This window comes from Haemaphysalis longicornis, unplaced genomic scaffold, assembly GCF_048455015.1.
Source record: "Haemaphysalis longicornis isolate Haplotype H1 unplaced genomic scaffold, Haemaphysalis longicornis Haplotype H1 scaffold_2, whole genome shotgun sequence".
NCBI lineage: Eukaryota > Metazoa > Arthropoda > Arachnida > Ixodida > Ixodidae > Haemaphysalis > Haemaphysalis longicornis.
In genome coordinates this window covers 88,045,565-88,071,180 of record NW_027526295.1, presented here as the reverse complement: position 1 = coordinate 88,071,180, position 25,616 = coordinate 88,045,565, and the positions used below count along the sequence as shown (strand labels likewise).

The 25,616-nt window shown below is 46.7% G+C and overlaps 1 protein-coding gene across 1 annotated transcript; it reads left to right on the top strand.

Annotated features, from left to right (window-relative positions):
- The first annotated feature begins 7,915 nt into the window (after positions 1 to 7,915).
- LOC144167234 (acetylcholinesterase-like) lies at positions 7,916 to 25,061 on the top strand. The gene is made up of 4 exons (XM_077696572.1): positions 7,916 to 7,990; positions 18,149 to 19,686; positions 23,173 to 23,361; positions 24,770 to 25,061. Exons 1-4 carry the CDS (start codon positions 7,970 to 7,972, stop codon positions 24,894 to 24,896), a joined length of 1,875 nt encoding a protein of 624 aa, XP_077552698.1. The 5' UTR covers positions 7,916 to 7,969; the 3' UTR covers positions 24,897 to 25,061.
- The last annotated feature ends 555 nt before the right edge of the window (positions 25,062 to 25,616 follow it).

The window sequence follows — 25,616 nt, the reverse complement described above, 5'->3', positions numbered from 1 at the left end:
AGAGCCATTGTAGGCTTCCTGGCTGATAACAGCGGCAATAGAGGGTCAGTTTAAAAAGGGCCATACAAGGCTCCATTGTCATCTTCATTCCTGCAGCTATCGTCTTCCTCCTCACCGACGTTGCATATGACTGGCTCTACACGGTCGCAGAAGTCACGCACTTCCCGGCACCGCTCCTTAATGCCGATGATACACTCCTCAGTCCTGGCGCAGTTCTTAGGAGAAGGAATACCAGCTATTCTGATGAGGAGCGGCATTTCCAGCTCAGCACAGACTCCAGCATTGCCAGCATGAAGAAGCGTGCTGGCAATGCTGATACTGCTACTTCACTTTTTATGTGCGCCCAGGCCTTCTCAATAAGGTTAAATTGATCCAGTTGGTGCAACCACTGAACGAAACCAGCTTGTTCTGACAGAACCTAAATACAAGTTTCCAAACGTGTCTTTCACTGGTGCACCACGTACAGAAGCCCCTTTTAACAGCGAAGGCGTTCCTCGTCTAGGCTTTCATTGGACGAAATGTGGTGACGTGGTCGTGGATGCTGAGAGGAGATGGCCTAGCGAGAAGGTGGGTAAGTGCCAAGAACACATGCAAGTTGAAGGAATGCCTGGACGAGATGCTTATATAAGAAAACCTTTTCTTAACTGCTAAATCTGGTGGAATCTTTATTACTTGTAAACATTTTTGAGCAAAGAGAAAACATTCGGAATATTTGAAGAAAAGCCTCAATACATGAGGGATATTTACATAGTTATTGTAATTAAAAATACACCGGGGTTTTATTTTTGCAATAGCAACTACAAAATTACGCCACGGAAAAAAGCACTGGCGGTGCCCTCTAGTGGGAGTGTTCCAAGTTAAAAAGTAACTGAAGAGTCCAGTACATGTCGCGTGCACGGAAACACGACCAAAATGAATTCTAATGAACAGGAATCGATCTGCTGGCTTTAGGAAGTTCTATGAAGCTTAGCCTTGCGATTAGGGAGCGTCAGACATCTTCGCTGTTAACATGTTAACATCAGCGTTCGTGAGGTTCAGCTAAGCTTGGGTAATTTTAGTTTTTGTTACGTTACAGAGAATACCCTTGTATTTCAGTCAACACATATTTCTCGATTACGTGTTGACATAGTCGGTGTAGTCTCCAAGTGCCTAAATCGATAAGACACGTTACCCATGACGACAACACTTCCCTGGGGCTGCGTGGCGAGGGCAAAGTCAAACCATCCCTGAAAATGCTCGCCGTCTTGTTCCTCTTCCTAGTCTGCAGTCACTTTTCCCAGAAGACGGACAGGCAGACAGCAGTCATCAAAGCCATCCTGGTTGCCGTTAAAAGTGACTATCAGCCGATCTTCTTTTCCAGCGGTCATTTTAGGTCCCATTGAGAAACCAGGCATGACAGTGTCCTGCCCAAAGTTTACACAAGCCATGTCCAAGCACAACCTCTTGCGATGCTGGTGGCTGAACTCTGCAGTCTGGTGCAGGAACTTCTACGGCAAAGTCAGCACGTCCTGATGCTCCAGTATCATCGAATTTCATTTGGGCTACTAGAATATAAAACCAATCTGGTGAAGAAGGTGAAGGTTGGTTCATGCTTGAAGCATGGGAAGATGCTGGCTCTTGCTGATTTCTTCAACAATTTTCTGTACAGTGCGAGGCTTGTTGGGCCGCAAGACCACGTGAACAGTTTTTCTCAACTCGAAACATTGAATCTATGACAATGAGAGCTTGCTTCTGGGGTAGTTGGTATATTATTTTTTCAAAAACACTGCGCTAAATAGAAATTACCAAGGCGAAGGACGGCGGCACACACAATGCAAACTTACGAAAGTGCGCTTTCGTATGTCTACATTGTGTGTTCCGCAGTCCTTCGTCTTCGTAATTTCAAGTTAGCGCGGTGTTTTTACAAGAATCTATGACACCTCGCGGATTCACAGTTACGCTTCTAACAGCAGAGCTGTTTAAGCGTGAGCTTGGCGTTCGCAAAAAAGTTGGAGCAGCTTTGCACTAGTGGCGCGAAGACTTGGCAAGCAGCCAAGCTGGCGGACCCACCTAGCTTTAACTTGGTTCGGGGAGGGTTAATGCGTGGTTGTGTATGAAGACTCGGGCAACTTTTCTGGGTGGTTACGCTTCAGATTTGGTCATTCTTTGTGCGTGATGTCATCGTTAGCCCCCAAAGAGCAACATACACTCAGTCACTAAAGTTTGTACAATGTACGCGATCTCGTAACTCCGGGTCTCCAGCAACTCACAGAAATTTCGTGGATCAGCTTTGCGGTGACGTATGCCTTTTCGCTTGGGTGTACGGCGCTTTTGCTGGAAAGCCGCTTCATCTTGGTGTGTATATTTTCTTCGGTTATCCCACGCGGCAGCGCGTATGCACGGAGAATTGGAAGCTAGAGGCCTCTCGCCGCGCCGGCAGTTCCGAGCTTTTACTCGCCTGTGACGTCATACCCAAGGTCTGCCTTCGCATTTGTCGTCCGTGGCTCGGAGATGGGAGTGCCGAGTGCCCTACGGGAGTAGGATGCGAAGAGGCTACGTGGCTCGGAGGTATCGCAGGTGGTTGGGGAGGGTGGTTGCTAGGTAATGTAAGGGGGTGCATAGCTGGGCTGGGTTTTCGACTAATGCTCCGCGGCGAAACAGCTATACTGCTAAAAATACCAAGAAGAAATACCGGGCCATTTCCACTAATGTGAAGCCTGGGGACGGGCGAAACATGCAGTGTATAAGTGTATTCAAAGATTGCAAATCTCTCTCTTGCCATACGACACGCACTGATTGGGCGCCGGAGAAGCACCAGTGGTAGGAGCAATCGCGCGCTTGCTTAGGTGGTGGCGTTCTTTCTTGCGTTGAACCGGTTTTAAGCAATTTGCATGCCCCATATCCCCCGGTTTGAGGCAGGGGCAGGGGTCAAAGCGAGCGCAGCGCAATGCCCGCGCGTCGCCCTGGCGGCTCGTCCTTGGTCATGAATACAGCCCCGGCACCGGGTGGGTATAGCTTTACTTGCCTCGACCGACGACCCGAAGAGGTCGGGATAGGTCTGGTGGTCGGGAGCCGGTGGGTACGTGAGTTGGAGCACTGAACGGTCCGACATTTCGAGGCCCGGCCCAACCCGGCTCACTAGATACACGGCCCGCGCCCGTCCCGAGCCCGACAAAACATTCAAATAGAAGTTTGCAGCGTATCTGCTCTTTTCGTTGCAAATGTCGACAAAGACGACAGTGTTTCGTCGACTTTGGCAAAGTGAATATCTCCCTTCGCTTTCCCGCTCACCTCTTATGCTGTTCCCCTTCCCTCGTGCTCCTGTCAATGAAAGCACGCTGGATATTTTCTCAAGTCAATTTAAATATACCGCGTTCCACTGCTCCAGTCCGGGTGCCTAAATGCCAGCGCTCCCACAGGGCGGAGACGCGTGTGAATCGAGGCGCCCTACTTCATCATTTATAGAACCACGTTGCGCAACTTCACGTGTGTTCCCAGCAGAACGTGGAACCTACCTAGTAAAACCTTTCGTAAGTGTTGCCGCTTGATTTCTTAAAAAGCCTCCAGAAACTGTAGTGGCGCGGGTGACAGCAGGCGACGGAGTGAATTCTTTTCTGCAGTGGATGTAGTATTTCATTACGCAAAAATCAAGCGTTCATAAATATTTTTATAAAGGAACACTGCGGAAATCACTTATGTATTTATTTTCTGCCTCATATTTGCGGAATGTCGTCTTGTTCAATATTTTGACAAGTATGAACATTAAAACTGGATGTAGACGCTTAAATTTGGCTGTGGGTATATAAGAATATTGCGCGGATTTTGTCTCACATTGGCCGGGGTGCTGAATCCAGTCACAGACAAACAGACAGAAAGACCAAAATTTCTCGTTTTAAGTAGCCCCAGAAATGCTATCATCTTTAAAAACTGGAGAAAACTCCGAAGAGCGCCTTGCGTTGCCCAGCGAACAACAACGCCGCAGCTGGCGCAACAGCTGCTCCGCGCAACCTCGACGCGAGTCCAGGAACGTCGCGCATGCATCGTGCAGGTACGTGCCGATTCGTCCCAGTGACATCAAGTGCTACCGCTGGTATATGCCTCGCGCGCTGCATGTAGATGCGCTACTGAAATTGCCCTAGTAGTCCGTTTTGAAAGCAGCCGCGGGAGTCTCCGTCCCCCTCCCCGCTGTCGCCGCTGCTTTTGCGCCACGCTCATGACCGAGATTTACTGTTCTGGGGCGTTGAGAATTCATTTTTATGTCGAGTAGTCGCTCTATTCGCAAATGGGGTGTGTTTACGAGAGTGTAAATGTTTCTGACGCGATCTTAGTGTAGGAAATTCGGCCTGCATAAGCGCCAGGTGTGTTTTACGGGCCAGCGTCGCGGCATATTCATACAGCACAGGGAGCCTGCAGAATAAAGCAGAAACTGAAACCAGAGGGCCTTAACAGGTACTACACTCTCCCAACACCTTTGATTGCTTGTGAACTGCCTACCCGGTATAATTCCAAAAATGCGTCTTACGAACGATCAGGTGTTCTTTGAAGTAAAAAACAAAAGGAAAGTGAACGCGAGATTTGTGTGTGTGATTACTAAAACGTTCATTGCTTGATTTCGCTCCGCATTTGTACAGAGGGTCCCCTTTCCTTACCCCCGCCCATGATACGCGAAATAGCAGTGCATTTCACGCCTGGTTGGTTTGGTGAGCCCTCCCTTGCTTACGTTTAGACGACCATCTCTACCATTTCCGAAGCTGCTCTGGGTTTTTTCCTTCCCGTACGAGCTATTCCCTTCTTTCCGGACTTGGCAGACCATTTATTTTTCTGTGGTTTCATTACTTTCCTTAATCCTTGCTATAAGGCGTGAGTAGGCACATAATCAATGACCCACAGCTTTGGAGTATACTTAGCATTCTCGCGCAGCTTATATTCCCATAAAGGCACTAGTTATTGTCAGGTAATCGGTAATCACATCCCCGAAACATATTTTTCGGCGACGTATATATATTCAAAACGAAGCCGCATTCGTTTTTCCGGGCTGAAAAACGAAACCAACCTCACACTGTGCCACTATCAGGTCTAAACGAGGCGAAAGTAGAATTCACTTGTGCCTGACGTATTCGGTGGTGACAGTGGTGATGTGCTGCTGCCGTCGCCGACGACAGGAAGAGCGGTAAGAAAGCGTGCAGAACCGCGTCCTCAGGTAGCTCTTGTTGGCGTTCGAGAAATCCACAAAGACGCAGCTGCTTTTTAAGTGACCTAACGTACTTTTTGCTTATAGACGTCCCCATAACCAGTTTTATATGGCGCGGAAATGCGAAAACGAGCGAAACAGAACAAAAACACTGCACGAGCCCGTATCAGCCACGCAGCGTAAATCCCGTAAACGCCGCGGAGAAGTGGCGGCAGGTGGCGCAGCGATCACGAAGCTCGAGGCGTATAATGCTTGGAGTAAGGAACACGACGGTATCGATGCATATGATGAGGAATACTACTAGTGCTGTGCAAAGCGATGACTGAACATGTAAATTAACAAGTTATAACTTGTACAGCAGCATGGTGATGTGTCCTTCAGTGTTCACATAGAAAGAAATCCTGGAGCTTTACTATGGTTCAATCCTTCCACGAATTCACCAATTCTTTGTTTTCGCCTTCAATAAACACTCGCACTATAGCGCACTGTAGTCTCGGCACAGAGGAGCAGCTGGTTCCGGTGATGAGGTGCACGGGCAACTTTCGTTACCTTCTTGCGTTAACCGTTATTCTTCTTTTGTTAACTTTCGTTAACCGTGCCGGTTCCCATCGATAGTATGCTATCGATGAATGCTAATTTAGTTTTTGCCGTTCTGCGAGTGCTTCTGCACCACTAACGCCATCCCAATTGTAAAGGAAGACGTACTTTATCAGTTTCGCTTTCGAGTTTCACTTTTACGCCGCGGAGAGGAGGGTTAAATATTTTTCGCCAGCGGGAAGATGAGCTCACGAGCTCACGCCGAATTTGCTGGGTTACCGGTGTATCTGAGCTTTGATCAACATGATGCTACCAGCACAGCCTGGGAGGCATTCGTGAGACTTCAGTATGAACAGCGAAAGTGGATAAAGTCGCCATCACCAGGTGTGCGCCGGGGGCTTCGCTTTCTTCTTCGGTCGTTCTGTCGTGGGCACGCGTTGTTGTAACCTGATCCTATGACAAGCATGTACTGACATCCTAAATAAGGCTGACGGTTAATCCGAAAGACAGGAAATAAATGGAAAGCCTCGCGTAGGAGGTTCGGTAAGCACATATTAAGACCCAGCCGATGCGTGTCTTCTAGGAAACATCACGCAACCAGATGCTGGCTTATGACACATGAAGTTTGTACGGGCAATACAAGGTAGTTATCCAGGACGGACGACGTTCTAACTGAGCCGTTTATCCAGGTTGGATTTTACAAAGCGCAGATGGCACAAATGCTTGAAGCATCGATGGAAGCAGAGATATGGACTATTTGGGTGCAGCTAATACGACCTCGACATTCATCGGGATCATAATGGACCGGTCATAGAGCCTTGAGTAAAGTCTGTGCTGTTGGCGGTAAAAATAGCAGAGGTGCTCGAAATCCACCGAAAACTGTTAACCCTTCTCGTTACGTTTAGCATCTTCCTCCATTATTTGAGTGGCGTGAAGGATGTTGAAAATATTAGAGGAAGGAGAGGTGGCTACGGGTAACTTTATACTGCTATCATCATCATTTTGCAGTTCCATCCGCCCCTAACGAGATCATTTACGTCTCGCATTTCTTGACTCGGTTTCTTCAGCACCCACGAAAGTTCAGCAGGAGCAACAAAATATTATCAGGAAAACGGGAAAGAAAGGCAAATAAAGCGCCTCACCAAAATATAGACGCCCGTTTACGCAAGCAAAATCATTCGCGCAATTTACTGTAAGCCCAGATAAACTTTGATGCTGCGTCCTAAAGAAAGGCTGGTGTGGCTGGCCTTGGTTGTCTGTGTTTCGGCCAGGCTGCAGACCATTCAAGAAGGATAGCAGAGATTCTTTCAAGAATGAAAATCGAAATCACAACACTTGGTTGTGATTCTGTTAAATAGTGTTGCTCTTGTTCCGCAAAGGCATCGCCGTCGGAGGCAGGTACGTGCTGACAAAGTAGAACAAATCTCTTAAAATTGTCCAAGCTGCAAATTGCGTATCCTAAGTCAACTATAAATGAAGCTGCCTTCTCGACATTTCGTGGGAACCTTCTAGACAAGGGGGCCGTACGCACACGGAGTGTACCGTGCAGATGTCACCGCAGCTAGTGGAACCGGAATTATTGGAAATCGCAGAGCAGCACTTCCCGCAGTGACGATTGTCTTCAGGTCAAGAAGTGGCCTTAGGAAGCTTAAGATGGTGCTGTGCCCACCTAAAGAATAAAACACTTCAAGGCCCTACTAAGAGCTCTTTGGTAAGGCGTGTTGAAAGTTTATGAGCAGTAGACCAGACAATCTTGAGGCATCCTTACTGAGTTAAAGGGCGTATTGAAATTTTGTACTATTTTATCACCTTAGGGTGTATACCGTGTGCTTGACTACACCAAAAATAACGGAGATGCTTAGCCGCAGGAAACGAGCTTTCGCAAAGCGCGGAATCAGTACTTCAGCTGTCCTGGCTGTCGGGAGCGTTATGTGACGTCGGGACATCTGCCATTGCGAATACTGCTGCAGTACGCACACGGGGCGCCCCAAGGATAACGAAGTCTGGGGAGATATCAAAAATGACGGATTTTGGATGAAAAATCGAGGTTTGCCGTGGTCGCCGTAACAGACATCGAAACAAAGAGCAGCGGCACTATCGCCCCCCGGGGGGTAGCTTCCACGAGCATGACCCAGTTAGCGGATTTCGAGGGGATACGACGAGAAAAAGAGCGCAGAGCTATAGTAAATTATTTCAAAGAGGGTTTCGAAACACCTGTGCCGCTCGACAGTGAGGTGTAACGTGCACCGACGGCGGATCGCGATGTTTGGGGTAAAGGGAGAGGTGAGAAGAAAATTTTGATAATTGATTTAGGCACATAATGGCTGATCTCTTGAACATTGGTGCCACTTTGGGAGCATCGCGCTGTTGCTTTCATGCCCATATTCTTTCAATCCCGCGTGTTCCTAGTTCTGTACAAGGTTTAACGTGGTGCAAACTTGTCTCCGCGTCACACGAACAGCGCTACAAGAGCAACGCAGCCAGTCAGCTTGACATAGGTTTGAATACGTGGACAGAACCAGCTCCATTGCGCACGCCTCTTCATCTAAGCCGGTGGTTTTCAGCCATGAGTGGGCCGGGGTCCCCTTTCTGCCATGTCGAGGTGATGCTAAAAATTACAATGAACTATGTCCATTGGTGTCATAATGTCGAACATTTACCATTTGCACCTAACGCAGTCCGCACCCTCATGCAATACTCGCCCATTGTGCCTGGTTTGTGTCCTGATGCCTGCCGCAGTGTTCAACAATAACCTCTTACATCTAAACTACTCTCAAACATTTTCGTGTATGGATTTTTTTCATAGCTGGTTTGTTGTGCTAAACCCCGGTGTTAAAACATGTGATAGGCGGCAAACGTAAGCATGCATGACATGCAGCAAAGCCTTTTATTCGTTTGAATTGTCGGCATTACCTGTCAAAAAGAAGAAACGAAAGGCAAGGGTGAGGGGGGAGGGAGAGTTTGGGATAGCTCTTCGGGGACCCCTGAAATGCCCTCGTGGACTTTCTGGAGTCCACAGACGCTGATTTTGAGAACCACAGATTTAAGCGATAAAGATAGAATTTGTTCCACTTTCGGCGCGTTTGAACACAGCGTAGAGACCAAACAAAATATGACTCGAGGTACAGCAAGCTTGAGTATTACTGCGAAGCTGTTTATGGTTATTGGGGAGGAGATTGTAGAGTGGCGCCCCTAGCGGCGCCAACGAGAAACTGAATAGAGGGGAAACAAAGCAGACGACACAGGCTTTTTCACATGGCAGAAGTCGTACCCTATATTTCTGGAGAACGATATTTAGCCATTTATCTAATTCTAGGGAGCACTTTTGAGTAAATGTTGATCTGTAAGAATTACTCCAACTGTACACATTTTCGGAGAAGATTTTGCTGGCTGTTTTACAGCGTTTTGTCCGAACTAAAACCTTACTTACCTAAAATTCAGCCGTCCCTCTACGAGAGCTGCTGCACTCATTCTTACCATGGCTATGCGAATCCGTACAACTGTTGCACGAGAAAAGTTAACAAAAGAAGAAACAGAGGAGCGACGTCTCCAACGTTGTTCAGTTCTCGGTGTTCGAATGAAATTCCAGTTTCGTAAGAAACTGCATTCGTGTCGGTGTACTGGTCCCCCGACCGGGGCAAAAATTTGTCTCCCCCACTGAACATACTCCCACACTAGACGCTGAAGGCGGCAGAGTTATAATACCTTCACAGGCTTTCACACACTATACACGTGCAAATACGCGCGACACTGACCCGGTTATATTCGCATGAAAAGCTCCGCCAAGTTCGCTAATCGCGCGCGGATGTAAGAGCCACCGAACTACCCGAACGGTTGCCCGCGCTTTCTTCGCATGCTGCCGTTCAGGAGAGCGGAACAAAAAGAGCAGTCACCTCCCGCATTTTTGTGTGTTTGTATTGATTCCAACCACCCAATAAGCGCAGAGTGCTGGGGAAAGAATGGAGGGGGTGGTGGAGGCGGCGGCCAGATTCCCCCTCCGTATCCTCTGCCTCAACGTCAACTTGTCTTTCTTTGTAGGCATTTATTTGCAGACAGCCACGGGTCGCGTGATTGCTTAGACCAATGAGTGTTCGTGTTGCGGCTACAGCTTCTGGTTCAAACGTACTGGTTTTCTCGACGTGCAAAGGCTGCGCGGGAAATGGGCGCCTAACGTTTGTTGAGTTAGCTCGTCTGTGTCGGTGTGCAGTTTGTCCCATGGAGTTGTGAAAGTGTGTACATCTCGTGGTTTGCCTTCAATTACCTGTGCTTGTTCCATGACTGTCTGCGTGTCAGCTCGCCCGTCTTATATGCGCTGCCGGCTCTCCGTGCGACGACGTGTAATGACCATAGGCCTCCTGCGCTGGAGTTTTGGTGACATGCAGCGCCCCTAGCGGCCGACGCCTCTGGGTAGTACAAAAGCAGACGACCCTAGCCGCCCTCCATGTGTTTTCAATTACAAGCCAGAGTGAAAGTTGGTTGTGGCGCTTTGTGGCGTGTTTAAATGACTGGATACTGTATGAAATAGCCCTTAATGTAGCTGCAGAGGCTAAACAAAATAATATCCGCTAAAAGAAGCCGATTTGTCGGCTTTCTTTTGAGCGAGCTGTCGCCGTGGTCGCGGCGTGGGACAGTATCGCCAGGTCGGGTGGTTTAACTGTTTGACGACAGTTACAGTTTTTTGTTCTTGAGTGCAGTCGACAAAGGAAAGTTCACGAGTAGCATAAACACGGAACGCTCCTGGTAACTGCAAAATATTGCTTCAGCGTGAGCATTCGAGCGAACGCAAGAATTGCGCAGCCGACTCAACTGACACTGCTGGCCTGGCACCGCCTTGTAAACGAGTGGAAATTTTGTTTTGTATTTCTTGCGTAACGTTTTGCCGCACGATTTACGAACGGCAGGGTACATGTATACAAGCGAGTAGGTGGGGCGATGGCGCCGAGTAAATAAACAAATTAAGCGCTATTAAAGGACGCAAAACACGCACCAAATCACACGCCTGCTGCCTGCAGAGATGTGTACTTATATAATATCACATAACACAACATAACATAACACAGCCGCATACACCGCGCGGGGCCCGGAATATTTATATACGATCATCACTGACTGTGTTGGTTTTCTAGTGCAGGGCTCGTCCAATCTGAACGCCTACACGCCAGTTTGGACTTAGACAGCGAGACAAGAACAGAGAATGGGCGTCCTCCAGTTGAATCCCCCCCCCCACACACACATATCTTCACACTTCGAAAGATTATTGTAAAATATTAGAAACTCGCTGAATTTTTTCTCTTTGCATTCAAAGCCCCCCTTCCCTCCCCCCCCCCCGCCCCCCCGATTTGCCGTCCAGCCCTCCGCCTTGTCGGCTGCATGGAACTCTGCCGTTGCTGACCCTCATCCTAGGCTATAAAGTGCGAACTGGGAATGTATGCTGCAAGAGCGTAATTAAGTAAAGCGAGAACAAACAAGGAAAGCGAGCGGCCTCTTAGTTCGCCCGACCACCTTGTTTTACGGCCACTAATTTCGGAATCGCAAAACAGATTTCATGCTTCTGACGGTCGCGGCATTTTGTCACTGAGACACGCAACAAAACGCCAAGCTAACGCCGCACCATTTATTCGTAACGGCGACGCAGACGAGCACTGTTTAATGTAAGTGCACGCATAGTGTGCAGGTACGCAAAAGAGCGGCGCACCGCAGCAGGCGAGCCTGCGGTCCGCCAGACTCGCTGGCTTTTTAAAGCGCGATCATTGCCGATTGCGTCACTCTTCTTTTTTGATCGGCTGTTTTTGGGAAGTCTTTGTCACCTAGAGTATTAGTTTAAACTAGAAATTTTACTTAAAAGTTCAATTCGTACGACCATCGATCGGTGAACCTGCGAGTAGCAGACGCCGTCACGGTCCCGGCACTTTCGTCGGCTCTGTAAACGTGTTTAGCGCTGCAAAGCTTTTTCCCCTAATGCCAAGTTGACCGCTGAACTAGATCGGACGCGTCGGGGATGAGCTGGTGACCACGTCGCAAAATAATCGGGAGCGTCGAGCTGATTTTGCTTCTGTCAACACGGGATTCTATGGGACCCGCGCAGCATTGTACTAACCGGAAGTACTGCCCGGAAGCCGCTTGCTCAGCGCCCCCTGGGCAGCGCAGGAGGCCTATTGGATACCGACTCACACAACAGTGTGTGGTACGTGTAGCGCTGCCTATTTTGGAGGATTACGGGTCATCCGCGCAAGGAGCGTGTTTGTGTTGCTACCTGTTGCGCAACAGGTGCAAAATTGAAAAGAAATCGTTCTGTTGTATTGTGCTGTGCTCGTTTTTTTTTTGTTCGTTCGCGGAGCTGTATCCTGGCATTTCTTCATCAGCGCTTTCATCTTGGAAACATCAGCTTGTTTTAACGGTGGCCTGCGGTGTGTTCGTTGCAGGTGACCGGCGCTGATGTTACTTGTACGCGTGTTTAATAAAATGAACGCGTTTTTAGACCACTCTCGCGGGCCTTGTTTTGAAGTGAAGGTTGCTAGCAAAAAAATAATATCAGTGCAGCTTTTGGCGTGTTCAAGTTTCATTTCGGCGTAGCGTGGAGTGTGGGGTATCAATCGTATTCGCAAGCGGGGCCTTATAAATTGCCGCACTGACTCGCGACTCAATTCGTAGGTATGGAACTTACTACGTATACACAGGGTTCATCAAAAGTGACCTAGAGCCGAAATTCTTTTGTGCCCGGTAAGGCGGAACGTTCAATGGGAATTATCGAAAAACTTGCAACTTTCGGCGGCTTGTCGTGTTCACCTCGGGTAAATTGTCCAACGGAAAAGCTGTTCTTTAAAAAAAGCCACTGTCTTCTCACTGCCGCGAATGATTGCAAAGCCTTTTGGGTGGGCTTTTCGTGTCTGTGGTTGTTTCAGCGCTGTTATTTTCATTTCCGTCTAAGATGTGCCTGAAACACTCTGCGCTGAAGTGTACTACAGACCGAGTCCAACGTTCCTTCAAAATTTCAGCTTTGATATCGAGAGCTTGCATTGGGTTTCCCCTTGCGGAAAGCATTGCAGGCTAATGCCTGATGTGTATTTCGTAGATTTCCACTGCCCCACTGCGCATAATTTCCCCATACATTAAAGGAATCTTGTTTGACCAACCAGTGCCCTATAGAAATCCATGTATTTTTGTCGTTTGTTTCCCCTGTATAGAAAATTGACCGTGGCGCCCCCTAACTTAAGCGGCGCCACCTATAGGACGATCTGCTGGCCAATGGTAGCGGAAAGTTTCCACGTAGGTGAACAAATCTGGGTATGCAAGGCATCAGCTTCCATATTTGATGCAGTGCGTGACAAGTTACATAACACAAGTCGTCCGCGCGTGTGCGTTTTTCGTTTCCGGAGCGGGATTGGTTCCTTAGGCGCTTATGTTTTATTTTCTTAGGTGTTAGTCTGTTCTTGTAGTTTGCTTTGGAGCTTACTTGATTTCATTCGGCTCCGCACTTGCTATAAATCGACAACTACGAATTCTACAGTTCGAAATTGGCATATCTTCTGTCGTTGTAAGGGAGAGGTCGCGTGTAGTCTGCAGCACCCGACTTCGCGCATATCGAAAACGCCTATTGCAGGGGATGCGTAATAAACATTTTGCTTAAAAGAGTACTTCACCTATTGGACATCGTGAAAGGAAACGTCTGCCCTCTGAATTGGGGACCTTGTAGGAAGCCTGAACGACGCCGAGAAACGGCTAGTTGATGCATTACTTCCGCCCCAAATTCGCACTTTTCTGAGTCACGGCAGCTTCGCTGATCATCCACCATTACACAGTGGAATGGCGCATTATTTTAATTAAGAGCAACTTAACTCAAACAAAACCACTTCAGGTATTGGTTATTTTGTTGGCGCCAGCGCTAACTTTGCCATTCCGGCAGAGCGAGTGAGGGAAGCGTATACAAACTCAATTCCGTTCACCGCTTCCCCCCCAGAAGTGGTTCTGGTGACCAGCAATCGACGTGACTGAGTGGCATGCCCGTTCGTTGGTGGTTTTGTTCTTTGGGAAAAAGGCAAGGCAGGCAAAGGAGTGTGTTGTTGATGGCACCAGCTCCTAACTTCATGAAAAGAAGATTATGAGTATAAAAATATCAGGCTGCACTTGATACGGTCAAAAGAAATCCCGGGTTATGTGAGCACACCAATTAAAAGTGAACGTGGCAATGACAGATGCTGACGATAACACTGAAAACTTAAAAGCAATATTGTTGATTCGATAAGGTTTTTAAAACCAGTATCAGAACAAATGTAAGAAAACTAGTCGATTCTCGCATATGCACGAATCACGACCGGCATTCTCGATAGCGACCACCCGGTAACAGCCTGTGCCTATGGGAGCAAACTTCAAGGAAAATTGGTGCGTAGAGACGGGTCGCGCCGTCATGTGGCACTGAATTTGTGCCTCAACAGCGTCAGGTTAACTTTTCTTGCCGCGAAATTTCCGTCTGCCAACGATTTCAAAAACTGAGCCCATCACAGCCCATGCCTGCCAATGCCAGCCGTGACAGCCGTTGAATTAATGCTTACAGCGCGAACAATTAGACAATAGACGCATAAGAGTGGATACACAAACAAGCGCGTGTCCTTGTAGCCACTATCTTTAGTCCTTCGTCTAATTGTGCGTGTTGTAAGCATTAGTTCAATGGATTACCAACTCGCCCAAACATTAGTGACAGCTGTGTTCATATCGCGATACTATTTTCACTTCGTTGCTCGCGTACAAAAGCGACGCTAAAATTGCGAAAGGGCTTTTAAATTCTTTTGCCGTTCCGCAGCTCGTCCACAGCTGTGCGCAAAAATAGGACAGGATAATGTCGTCACTGCAACTGCCGTAAAAAAATTCATTTAAACTCTCAATCCAGCTCGAGCACATGCGCATGCCCCCCATGGTGAACCAGCAAGACTAATCGTAATCCCACTGGAACAAGAACAAAAGAACAACTGCGGCAGGCCGAGCAAGCCCCAAAACCCAAAAAACGCAGACCCAAAAAGGCGCTTGTTTTGCTTTTAAGTGCAGAGCACTTTAGGTGCTCGCCTTTCCTCGTAGCTCGCTCGCTGGACCCAAGTAGAGCTACACGGTGTTCCGCTGTAGCGCTGTCGTCGCGGCGTCACCAAAGGCTTCGAATTCCAAGCGGTGTATATAGTCATGAGCGTTCGAAACTCGCGAAGCGCTGGCACTTGTCATACATCTCCCCGTTGATTAGCGCAAAGAAAACTATGGGTACATTTGGCGCGATATATACGTAAATAACCGGCAGCGCCCGCAATAATTTAGTTAGGAATGATCGTTCGGTTGCTTTTTACTATAGTAAGCGAAAAAAGTGGCCCCGCAAGAAAAAACTGGCGCGTTAGAAATGACGTAGAAAGGCTCCACGCGCAAGAAGAAAATGGCGCGTTCGAATGCCGCAGAAAGGCTCCAGCGTGCAAGAAAAAATTGTGTGTTTGAAATGACGCAGAAAGGCTTCAGACGCGCAAGTAAAAAATTGCTGGTTCGAAATGGCGCAAAACAGTTCCAGCATACGAAATTAAAGCAAGCGCAAAAAGAATGGAACTCTTGCTGGCGCAGTTTCCGGCAGGGGGCGCGCGAGCACTGCGAAGGCGGAAAGTTTGAATTGCATGGGGTGGTAGCAGTGAACGGATAACGGCGGTACAGCCCATTATGGCAAACCACTCCTCTGCACTTCCGACAGGTTTCACATTGAGTGGAACAGCTTTATTTGTTTTTTATTTTCGCTAGAGAAACTGCACCGAGTCGCGCTAAATTCGATCCACTTTTTGTTTGGCGCACGGTTATCACTATTCATTGGCAGGTTGCTATCAAAAAGCATGTCGGGATTGGAATTGACGCAATGCGAAGCAAAGCGACAGGGCGCTGCCCACCTGCACCCGCGCCGTGCGGCCCGTCATGAACGCCAGGACGAAACCCCGCAGCTTTCCCGCGATGCCTGTCTCCTCCATGGCCAGGGAGGTGGCAGGGCGCTGCAGGTTGTCGAAGGCGCCCTTCACGTCTAGCAGCACCAGAGATGCCAGTAAAGTCGGTTTTGGTGCAATACTCGTGTAGTGGCAAGACGCTGCGGGAAGAGTCCTAGCGTACGCAAGTCGCACACTCTCAAAAGCAGAAGCCAATTACTCGACCACCGAGCAAGAGTGCCATTAGCAATTTCCGGGCGTGCCTCTATGCCAGGCCATTTAAGCTCGCCAGTGGTGACCACTCGTTCTGCTGGCTGGCAAACGTAAACGACCCGTCTGAGCGCCTTGCTAGATGGAGCCTCCGGCTGCAGGAGGACTACATGAAGGTCATCTACTAGTCCGGACGCATTCACAACGATGATGATTCCTTGTCCCGAGCGCCCATCCATTGACCATGCACGAAATAGAAGAACTGCCATTTCTCGGAGCCGCCAGAACGTCCGAAATGGCTCAACTGCAAGGAGCTAACCCAGAGGTGCTACTTATTATCGAGCATCTAAAAGGTCTTAAATTTCGTATACACCCCGTATCCGCAATATAGCCTCCTTCAGCCTCCGAAACAGCGTGCTTTACAAACGCAATTTAGTAAACATGAGGGACGCGTTTCTTCTCGTTGAGGTGGCGGCAATGCGCGCGGCAGTCTTGTATGCCTGAAAGGACGAAGCCTCAGCGGGGCACCTGGTCAGCCGTAGAGTGGCTAGAATTTGTGACAAGTACTACAGGCCGAAACATTTGCAAGCGATTCAGCAATACGTCAAGAGCTGCCGTGAGTGCAGAAAAGGAAGACACGGCCTTTTAAACCGCAGGGCTTCTTCAGCGAATGAAAAATGAAAAGGCTACAGCGTCATTTCAGCAAATCGTTATGGACCTTCTTGGCTCTTTTCCGACGTCAACAACGGCGGATAGATGAATAGTGGCAGCGACCGACTATTTTATGCGCTATGCGGATACAGCGTGTGGTGTGCGGGGAACGTCGGCTGAGCTTGCCGAGTTGTTTATGAACCACGTCATTTTACGGCACGGGGCTCCACAGATTGTAATGAGAGACCTAGGAACAGATTTTACCGCGAATCGCATGCAGTTCATCACGAAATTAAGTCAGACCACCCGTAGGCGAACGACAGCATACAACACGCAGACGAACGGCTTGACCGAGAGATTTAACAAAACCCTCACCGACATGCTTCCCATGTACGTTGACGTGGAACACAAAACACGTGATGAAATTCTACTATATGTAACATTCGCCTATAACACCACAGATCAGGAAACTACAAGAGTGACCCACGTCCAACTGGTTTACGGTCGCACGGTCGTCACTACCCTAGTTTTGATGCTACCTGTTCAAGACGAGGAATACAATGGTGACGTCGACGACTTTGTACAAAAGACGGAGGAAGCCCGGTAGCTTGCATGGCAACTGATTAAAAATCAACAGCGTGTCGACTCAAGCCATTACAATCACCGCAGACGTACTGTGTTCTACAACCCCGGAGACGCGGTGTGTGTTTGCATGCCAGTACGCCAGCGTAGTCGATCCGAAAAACTGCATCGCCTTTACATTAGGTCCAACTAAGTGGCGCGTCGCATTAGTTACATTAACTATGAAGTCACTCCGGATAGAAGGGCGCACTCCTCACTGCACAAGTCAACTTCTGAGGTCGTGTTCGTCGTAAGAACGAAGCCGTATTACGACAGAGTGCGTTCCCGCTTCTAACGCCCCCACAAAAAGGCCCAGTGTATAGTTGAAACTGATCTCTTCACTGACGACTCTCCGCGTTTGCACAGTAAGGCGCCCCATTGCCCTCGTCATCCGGATATGACGCTATTCTCGCTTCGTAATTCAATACGCCGTTGAAACCATGCTCCCGAAAGAGGGGGGTAGTGTCAGGGTGACGTGTTAAGCAGTAAGCTCTTTCTAATTACAGTGTCGATGTGGTCAATCCCGCTAACGTTAGCGCGAGAGAGGACTAAAAAAGAAAACGAAGGCCTTATGCTGGTGCTTTTGGTGAATCTCTCTTACTGGGTATGTGCCATTTTTTGGGCCACCAACTTCACCACCATCTGTGTCGCCCTTTTTAGATCCCTGTGGGCCTAGTCATAAAAGCGCTTTCTAGGTTTACGTACACGCTACAATATATGGCTTAAGTGTGTGAGTTCCCTGAAATTGGCGTAGTTGTGCTGATAGCTGTTCCACGTCTCTTCTACAGCTTTAATATTTGAGATAAACTAAATCCTGTATATTACGAAAGATAAAAGCAACTTAGATGAATTGAACTACGATATTTCACCACACCGAACTCCTCGGTTGGTGTACCATTCGGGATAATTCGGTTTTTCTACGTGGCAATTCTCAAACAGGTTGTATCACATTACCTATTTTTAATATAGTGACCCTCAGATCACGTACATGTATCTGCCTAATTCGACGTTCATATCTTCATTGCAGGGGCTCAGGATGGTGCACAACAAATTGCTTCTCCTCTACTGCTTCGTTCTCGCCACCCTTAGCATCAATGTCTTTTTCCAACCCCTGATGGCCGCCATCGTTGGGGATAACGATCCTCTAGTTGTGGAGACAAAGCAAGGCCGAGTTAAGGGATTTATTGCAACCTCTCCCCATGGAAAAACAGTGGAAATTTTTTACGGCATACCATACGCGGAGCCCCCCCTCGGAAAGCTCCGCTTCCAACAACCCGTAGAAAAGCAACCTTGGCCGGACGTATTACAGGCCACCATTAAGCCAAACTCCTGCGTCCAAACAGCCAATGTGGCATACGATAATTTCAGTGGCATCACAATGTGGAATCCCAATACCAAACTCAGCGAAGACTGTCTAAAACTAAACGTGTGGGTACCAAGACGCACATCCAAGCAAGACAAACTCGCCGTGCTTGTTTGGATTTATGGCGGCGCTTTTAGCTCCGGCACATCGACGCTAGACGTCTACGACGCATCCACACTGGTATCCGAAGAAAACGTCATTGCCGTCTCAATGAACTACCGCGTCGTATCATTCGGCTTCCTATCGTTCGGGGATGAACTGGTCCCTGGAAATGCGGGGCTGCATGACCAACGCCTGGCGCTGAAATGGGTTAAAGATAATATAGGTGCGTTCGGAGGTGATGAAAATCGCATTACAATCTTCGGTGAGAGCGCTGGCGCTCTGAGCGTAGGTTTCCACCTATCATCACCTTTCTCCCGGAACCTCTTTACGAGAGCAATCTTTCAAAGCGGATCTCCAACAGCTTCTTGGGCCTCTTACGACAATGCGAGTGCTCGTAAACAGGCCAAGGCACTGGCCGTGGCTTTGAAATGTTCAGATGCACTAAATAACAACACCCTTCAGTGCCTACTTAATAAAGAAGCGAAAGAAATTGTAAAGAATGAGAAACACGCCAGTGGCATTGTCTCATACACTTTCCTTCCTGTGTACGATGGCGACTTCATCACAAACTTCACGCAAGTTTTGTCTGACGGTAGGAATTTCAGAAATGACACGACTGTCCTGCTTGGGACCAACGCCAATGAGGGTTCGACGTTTCTGGAGTATTTTCTGGGGCTCCCCACAACGAGGGAGCCAGACGAGGTTACAGAAGAGCAATTTACTACTGTCATTAAAGCTCTGAATCCAGTTATTGGTGAACCACCAGTGGACAAGATATTGGAAGTGTACGGAGGCGTCATACCCTCGACAACCGAAGGGAGGTTGAGTGTTTTGGATGAAATCGTGAGTGACTATTATTTTAATTGTCCAGTCGTGCAGTTGTCCGAAGTTCTCAGCAAAGCAAGTGTGACCGTATACCAGTACTTGTTCGCCCATCGTTCTTCACGAAATGTGTGGCCTAAGTGGACTGGAGTAATTCACGGCGAAGAGATACCATTCGAATTCGGAGAACCTTTAAAGGAAACACAGGAGTGGGAGGAGGTGGAAAGGATCTTGAGTGCTCACGTGATGCGATACTGGGCAAACTTCGCCAAAACAGGGTACGTGTAGTCAGATTCAACAAACGTCTCAGCTTGGATGACACCTTTACTGTGAGGTTCCGATCTCCCTACACTACGTAGTGCCGGGCTGGTAGTTTGTGCGCCTGCACCTGTACCTGACTGGATCCACACATTGTAGCTAAATGAAGGCATACACTAAATCTCACCGAAGTTTTAAGAAATTATTTGTTATCAAGATTTGGGTTTGGACTTCGGGCATGGAGAATAACTGTTGCATTCGCTTCGCCATGGGTTCGGGCAACCAGACGTTTTCACCACCCCCAGGCTTCCTTTACCATATGAACATATAGTAAATTGTCAGAAGGAGGACGTATCCCGCTTTTTTAGTAAAGCTTAATTGCTCGCAGTTGAATAAAAAAGCCTCAAAACTGGCAGAGAACACTGCCAATGTGTTAAATGTGGAGAATGAATCCTTGTTCTTAAAAGTAGGCCCAGAAGAGCATGGTTTAAGCATTCCAACTACTGCGGACGAAACATCATTCTCATAAAGATCCGGGAGTAGGCTGCACTACAGCACTTGTATGAAAACGAATTTACGAACATCATGCGAGGGTTAGAGCTTTCCTGTACGCCAGTAATCGTCCTCAAACCGCAGACAATAAATCTTGATGGGTACGTCAGGTATAAGAAAAAGTCAGAGCATTGCGTATGCCCACTGTTTTATAAAATACTTTAGCCATATTTGAACGGAGCGAGATGGTTTTCAACTTGAAAATTAGGCATTAAACTACCCATAAAATATCGGCACCGATTATTAGGGCGTAACTTCCCGCAGCTGCTTATGTCTAAGGATGCGCCCACAGTGACCATGTGCTAATAATCAATTAACTAATCAACAGTTATCATCTTAAACAATTATTGTGTACTGAGTGAGATTTTGCTGTTATTCTTTAATTAATTGGCCAGAATTGATTGCGCTAACTCCTCAATTATACAATTATGTATTTCCTTAAATTATTGTGGTAATTCATATAACTATTATTACTCATTATTTAAATGAATACATAACTAAATATAACACATATTTAGGTAATCTTTTATTGGTTTATTCATTTATTTATTTATTTGGGAGTGCCCACCAACACCACTAGGCCTTCTTGGGTGGTGCACAAGAAGTACAGCGCTATACATAGACGAAACTAAGACGTATGAATACTAGTTCCGAGGTGCAGTGCATCACAAAGTATAATGCAGCATCCGCCCTCTCCGCGCGCGCGCACACACACACATAAGCACACAAACACAGATGCTGCACCTGTAAGGTATTAACATTGCGATCAGGTAGAGTAGCACGCACGAAGGTCATGAACGCAATCGCGACCCTCAAGAATGCACGAATGAAATGCAAACGTTTTGCAAGTATTTGTTGGGTCAACCAGGGAGTATTAAATTCTCTGAGGTAGCAGGGTGTGAAGCACGCGCACGTGAGAGAGAGAGAGGGAAAGAGAGAGAGACACAAAAATAGACAGACAGACAGACAGACAGACAGACTGATAGATAGATAGATAGATAGATAGATAGATAGATAGATAGATAGACAGATAGACAGGCAGACTGATAGATAGATAGATAGATAGATAGATAGATAGATAGATAGATAGATAGATAGATAGATAGATAGATAGATAGATAGATAGATAGATAGATAGATAGATAGATAGATAGATAGATAGATAGATAGATAGATAGATAGATAGATAGATAGATAGATAGACATGCAGATAGATAGATAGATAGATAGATAGATAGATAGATAGATAGATAGATAGATAGATAGATAGATAGATAGATAGATAGATAGATAGATAGATAGATAGACAGACAGACAGGCAGACTGATAGATAGATAGATAGATAGATAGATAGATAGATAGATAGATAGATAGATAGATAGATAGATAGATAGATAGATAGATAGATAGATAGATAGATAGATAGATAGATAGATAGATAGATAGACAGGCAGGCAGGCAGATAGATAGATAGATAGATAGATAGATAGATAGATAGATAGATAGATAGATAGATAGATAGATAGATAGATAGATAGATAGATAGATAGATAGATAGATAGATAGATAGACCTACAGATAGATAGAGCGAGCGAGAGAGTGAGCGAACGAGTGAGCGAGAGAGAGAGAGAGAGGGGAGAGAGAGAATATACCTTTTTATTGGTGAGCTTGTCGGTTCATGATGCGGGCACCTGGGACGTCCTGCAACCGCCAATCCGCAACGCTTCGTGTACTCAGTGGTTATTCTGCAAGCAGGCGAGAAACTCTGCGGGAAGGAATTGCAGTTACTGTCCTCTACGGAGAATGCTCGCCCCACTAAAAAAACGAAGCCTGTATTTCAGCCCGCGTGGGAACCTATGTCTCCAGGTTAGAAACCAATTTTTGCGGCTACGGGTACGGCTATGGCTGCGTGACAAACAACAGTGACGGCATGAGTATAGAACAGGCGAAAGTGAGTCAGGGAGAACTCTGATTCAGTGTAAGCTGGGCGTAGAGCGTCGCCATTGTGCCTGTCGAGGTTGACGCTACAAAAAACGTAGAAATAAAAGGGAAGAAAAAGGCGAGCACACTACGTAGAAGGAAAGAAGCATACAACAGCTATCGCTAGGGGTAGCCGTATTGCTTCCGCCTTCAAAACACGCACGTAGACATGTGCGCGGGAATTTTTGTTTAATTTGTTTTTTTCTCTCTCTGCCGTTGGCGTGGCTTTGGCGGCTGCCGGACGTCTACGCGTGTAGTGCGTCGTAAGCGCCACTGCACCACAGCAAGGTGGAAAAGCGGGAACTCTCAATGCGGAGGGGGGATTCACATTGGAGTGATTCTTGCGTGAGCCGCTCACTGTTTCATTAGGAATTGCACGGCTTGAGCTGCCTTTTCAGCCAAGGCCTGTTTATGTGGCGGGAAGCGCGCTGAATCGCGGTGCACCTTATGACGCCCTTAGCGTAGCGTGTACTTAATCATTTTGCCCGCAGTTTTTCTCTTAATGTCGTCAGATAAATTACCAATTTTACTCTCAAGCATGTTGCGCGGCCTGACATCTCTTCTAAAATGTTGCGGCATCATTTTGGTGAGCTATGATAGGTCGCCACATCACAGGCGGATATCTTGTGGGAGCTGCTTAGGTGCACAGGTGGGCTATAATTAACAGCGCGTAGGATAAAGGAGATGATAATAATAGGCGCGGCGGCTTCCAAATAGAGTTTAGTTTTCGGGAATGCATGCTTTAACATAGCATGTTATGCACACGAAAGATAAAAAACCTTCAACAACAAAGACGACAAACGCTTTGAAACAGCCTCTCCTTGGATGTTAAAAAGGCAACGTTCCTTGTAGTTGGGCCTTCTAGAGGCTGACGTTATTGAAATAATATAGATTTAGGTATAGATGAAATCTACTTTGGCGGCTGAGAAGAGAGAGACTTAGGATGTGGCTTATGCTCCCGTGCCTCTTTCAAGGGACCCAAACCGGGGAGAAAAAGAAGTGCATCTTCCTCAACTTCCACGCTGGCCTCAACGGAGTCCAGGACGTAGAGAATACCTTGTCCTCAATGAAAACCGCACAGTCAGCCATGCTTATCGGGCTCACTACTGCACATTCTGGGAGAGCATACGGTACGACTGGGCCCCACCCGAAACAGACACGCGGTAAGTAGGGCAGCAAACGTATTTGCTGGTAAGCGTACCACACTTGAAGTAGTGGAAGGTGCGTGCCACTAGATATTGAAGCCGTTTGAGGGGAGTAAATGCATACCTCTCAAGTAATGCAACACCGATCTCGTGTGCACAAGTGAATAATCTTAGATTCAGCAGGAAAGTAGAAAGTGCAGAACCAACGCTTATTCCCATATATTACGGCAATCTTTTTTTGGCGCCACCACAATGTATTCTTCGGGCCCAGTTTTTTTTCTTCCCAGTCTTAATCAGATTTTTTTATTCTTTCTTTGTGTTTTTTCTGTAGCCGTCGCGTTGCTCTGGTGCTGCAGCTCTTCATATTAGTTCGCATTACATGCTGGTGCTACAAGGTTTTTTTTAATATTTTAGCTGGTATGTCTTCTAAGCAAATTTATTGTGTAACCATACAGTTATGCTAAAAGTTACTGCAAAATTGCGCCGAATTTGTCACATTGGTTAGCATTTTCAAAGGCTCATTATATTGCCTCTCCAGCACAACTTTCTAGTGGTGTACTAGAAATGCTAAAACCGCTTATTGTACATGTGTGTCAGATAAGGACCGTCACCTTTGTGTTATTTGGTGTTGCTGTTATTTGCTGTTGCTGTGACAGGATAGCACCCTTTCCAATTTTGGCAATGTGAGAAAAAGTGGTGGCCGATTAGGATGCGTACACTCTGACGGTTATTACGTGAATATAACGCCAATTATTGGTAAAAATAAAAGCGGGATAATTTACATGTAAATTTAAAAGGGCAGTTGCGATATTTTAAATATCGTCACCACTCCCAATTTCAATATTCGGACAATTTTTTTTCAACCTCTGGAGGAGGCCTTTTAAAGATCTGGTGTTTTAAAATTCCAGAAGCAGCATAACAAAATTCCTTTTCGAGCATTGGCCTGAACGTCTAAACGTATACTGCTGCTGAGAACGTTCATCTCTAAACGCACCTACGTGTTTAATTTCATCCTTGAAACTTATTAGGTGGCTTACCGCGCTCTTTTGTGCGCGTGAACATGGCGATTTTACTATCCTTGCAAGAAAATTCCGATGCAGTCGGGAAATTAAGTAGTTGCAGAATATACAAAAAAATTAAAACACCTTGGAAACAATGTTGCTGTTATCCTAAATTGAGCATAGCTAATATTTGTAAAACAGATGGAGACAAGACAGTTCTTTCGGACAATTAATGCTTTGATCACCCAAGCAAATGCATTGGTTAATTACCAACTTGAAGTAACACCAATATTGGCCAATCATATTAGAAAGTCACTAACGTTGGTCACTAAATAAAAAGTTTAAAAACTGAATGCATAGCTGTCTCATATTGTTTCAAGGGAAAGACGCGATGACGGTTTATAAAATATTTACACCGTTTACAGCACTGGCGCTGACGTCACCAAAGACCGGGGCACAACGGCGTCTGATCCCAATCAAGCTTCTTCTTCGTGTATGAGCAACCTCGTCTTTGTCGTGACTGTCTTGCTGACAACATCACATGTAACATGAAGAAGCTAGATGCAGTGATCTATTCAAACCCCCTCAAGAAGAATCCTTCTTTGTCAAGTGAGCCTGAAAATAAATGAACATGTGCCGCTCCAAATAAAAAAATTAGCCGTTTATTTAATTCATAAAGGTGGTTTAACAGCGAACGTTTTTAAAAGACATCTGGGAAAATAGACGAACTTCAGCATTTCAAACCTGAGCCAAATCTTGCGGACTTCAAACACGGTTGAAAAGTACTACAGACTGAAACCGATACAGAAATACATTTTAGAGTTTATACACTCATGGGTATCTGTGTGAAATAAAGTGGGAGAAGAGAAACCGCAGTAAGCACGAATGATCTTTCAAAGCGTAATGACAATGGCTGGCTGGTTTATGTTCATGTTTCAAATTAGTGCCACTTACTCCGGTCAAAATAGGATCACTTCCGACATCAGCGTTGTCTTGTCTTCTTTTTTGTAAGCACGTGCGTACTGGGCACTTTTAAAAAGCTTTTTCGTCTCCGCAAACATTTTAGCTCCTTGGAACAGAATGACGCATTATTATTAGTAATAACCTGACGATTATTATATATAACCTGTTATATATATATAACCTGTTATATAGTTGTATAACTGTTATATAGTTATAACCTGGCGATTATTAGTAATACATTTGTTACAAAAAAATGGTTAAGATAATTGAAGCGTTGGGAAAAATGGCATTTAGAAGCACGTACCTATG

What these genes read in the sequence shown, in the direction of transcription:
- LOC144167234 (XM_077696572.1), top strand. Translation starts at nt 7,970, where the DNA reads ATGTTTGGGGTAAAGGGAGAG. An exon ending in TGTTTGGGGTAAAGGGAGAG is followed by an intron (nt 7,991 to 18,148) that starts GTGAGAAGAAAA and finishes TCTTCATTGCAG; the next exon opens with GGGCTCAGGATGGTGCACAA. An exon ending in GCAAACTTCGCCAAAACAGG is followed by an intron (nt 19,687 to 23,172) that starts GTACGTGTAGTC and finishes GCCTCTTTCAAG; the next exon opens with GGACCCAAACCGGGGAGAAA.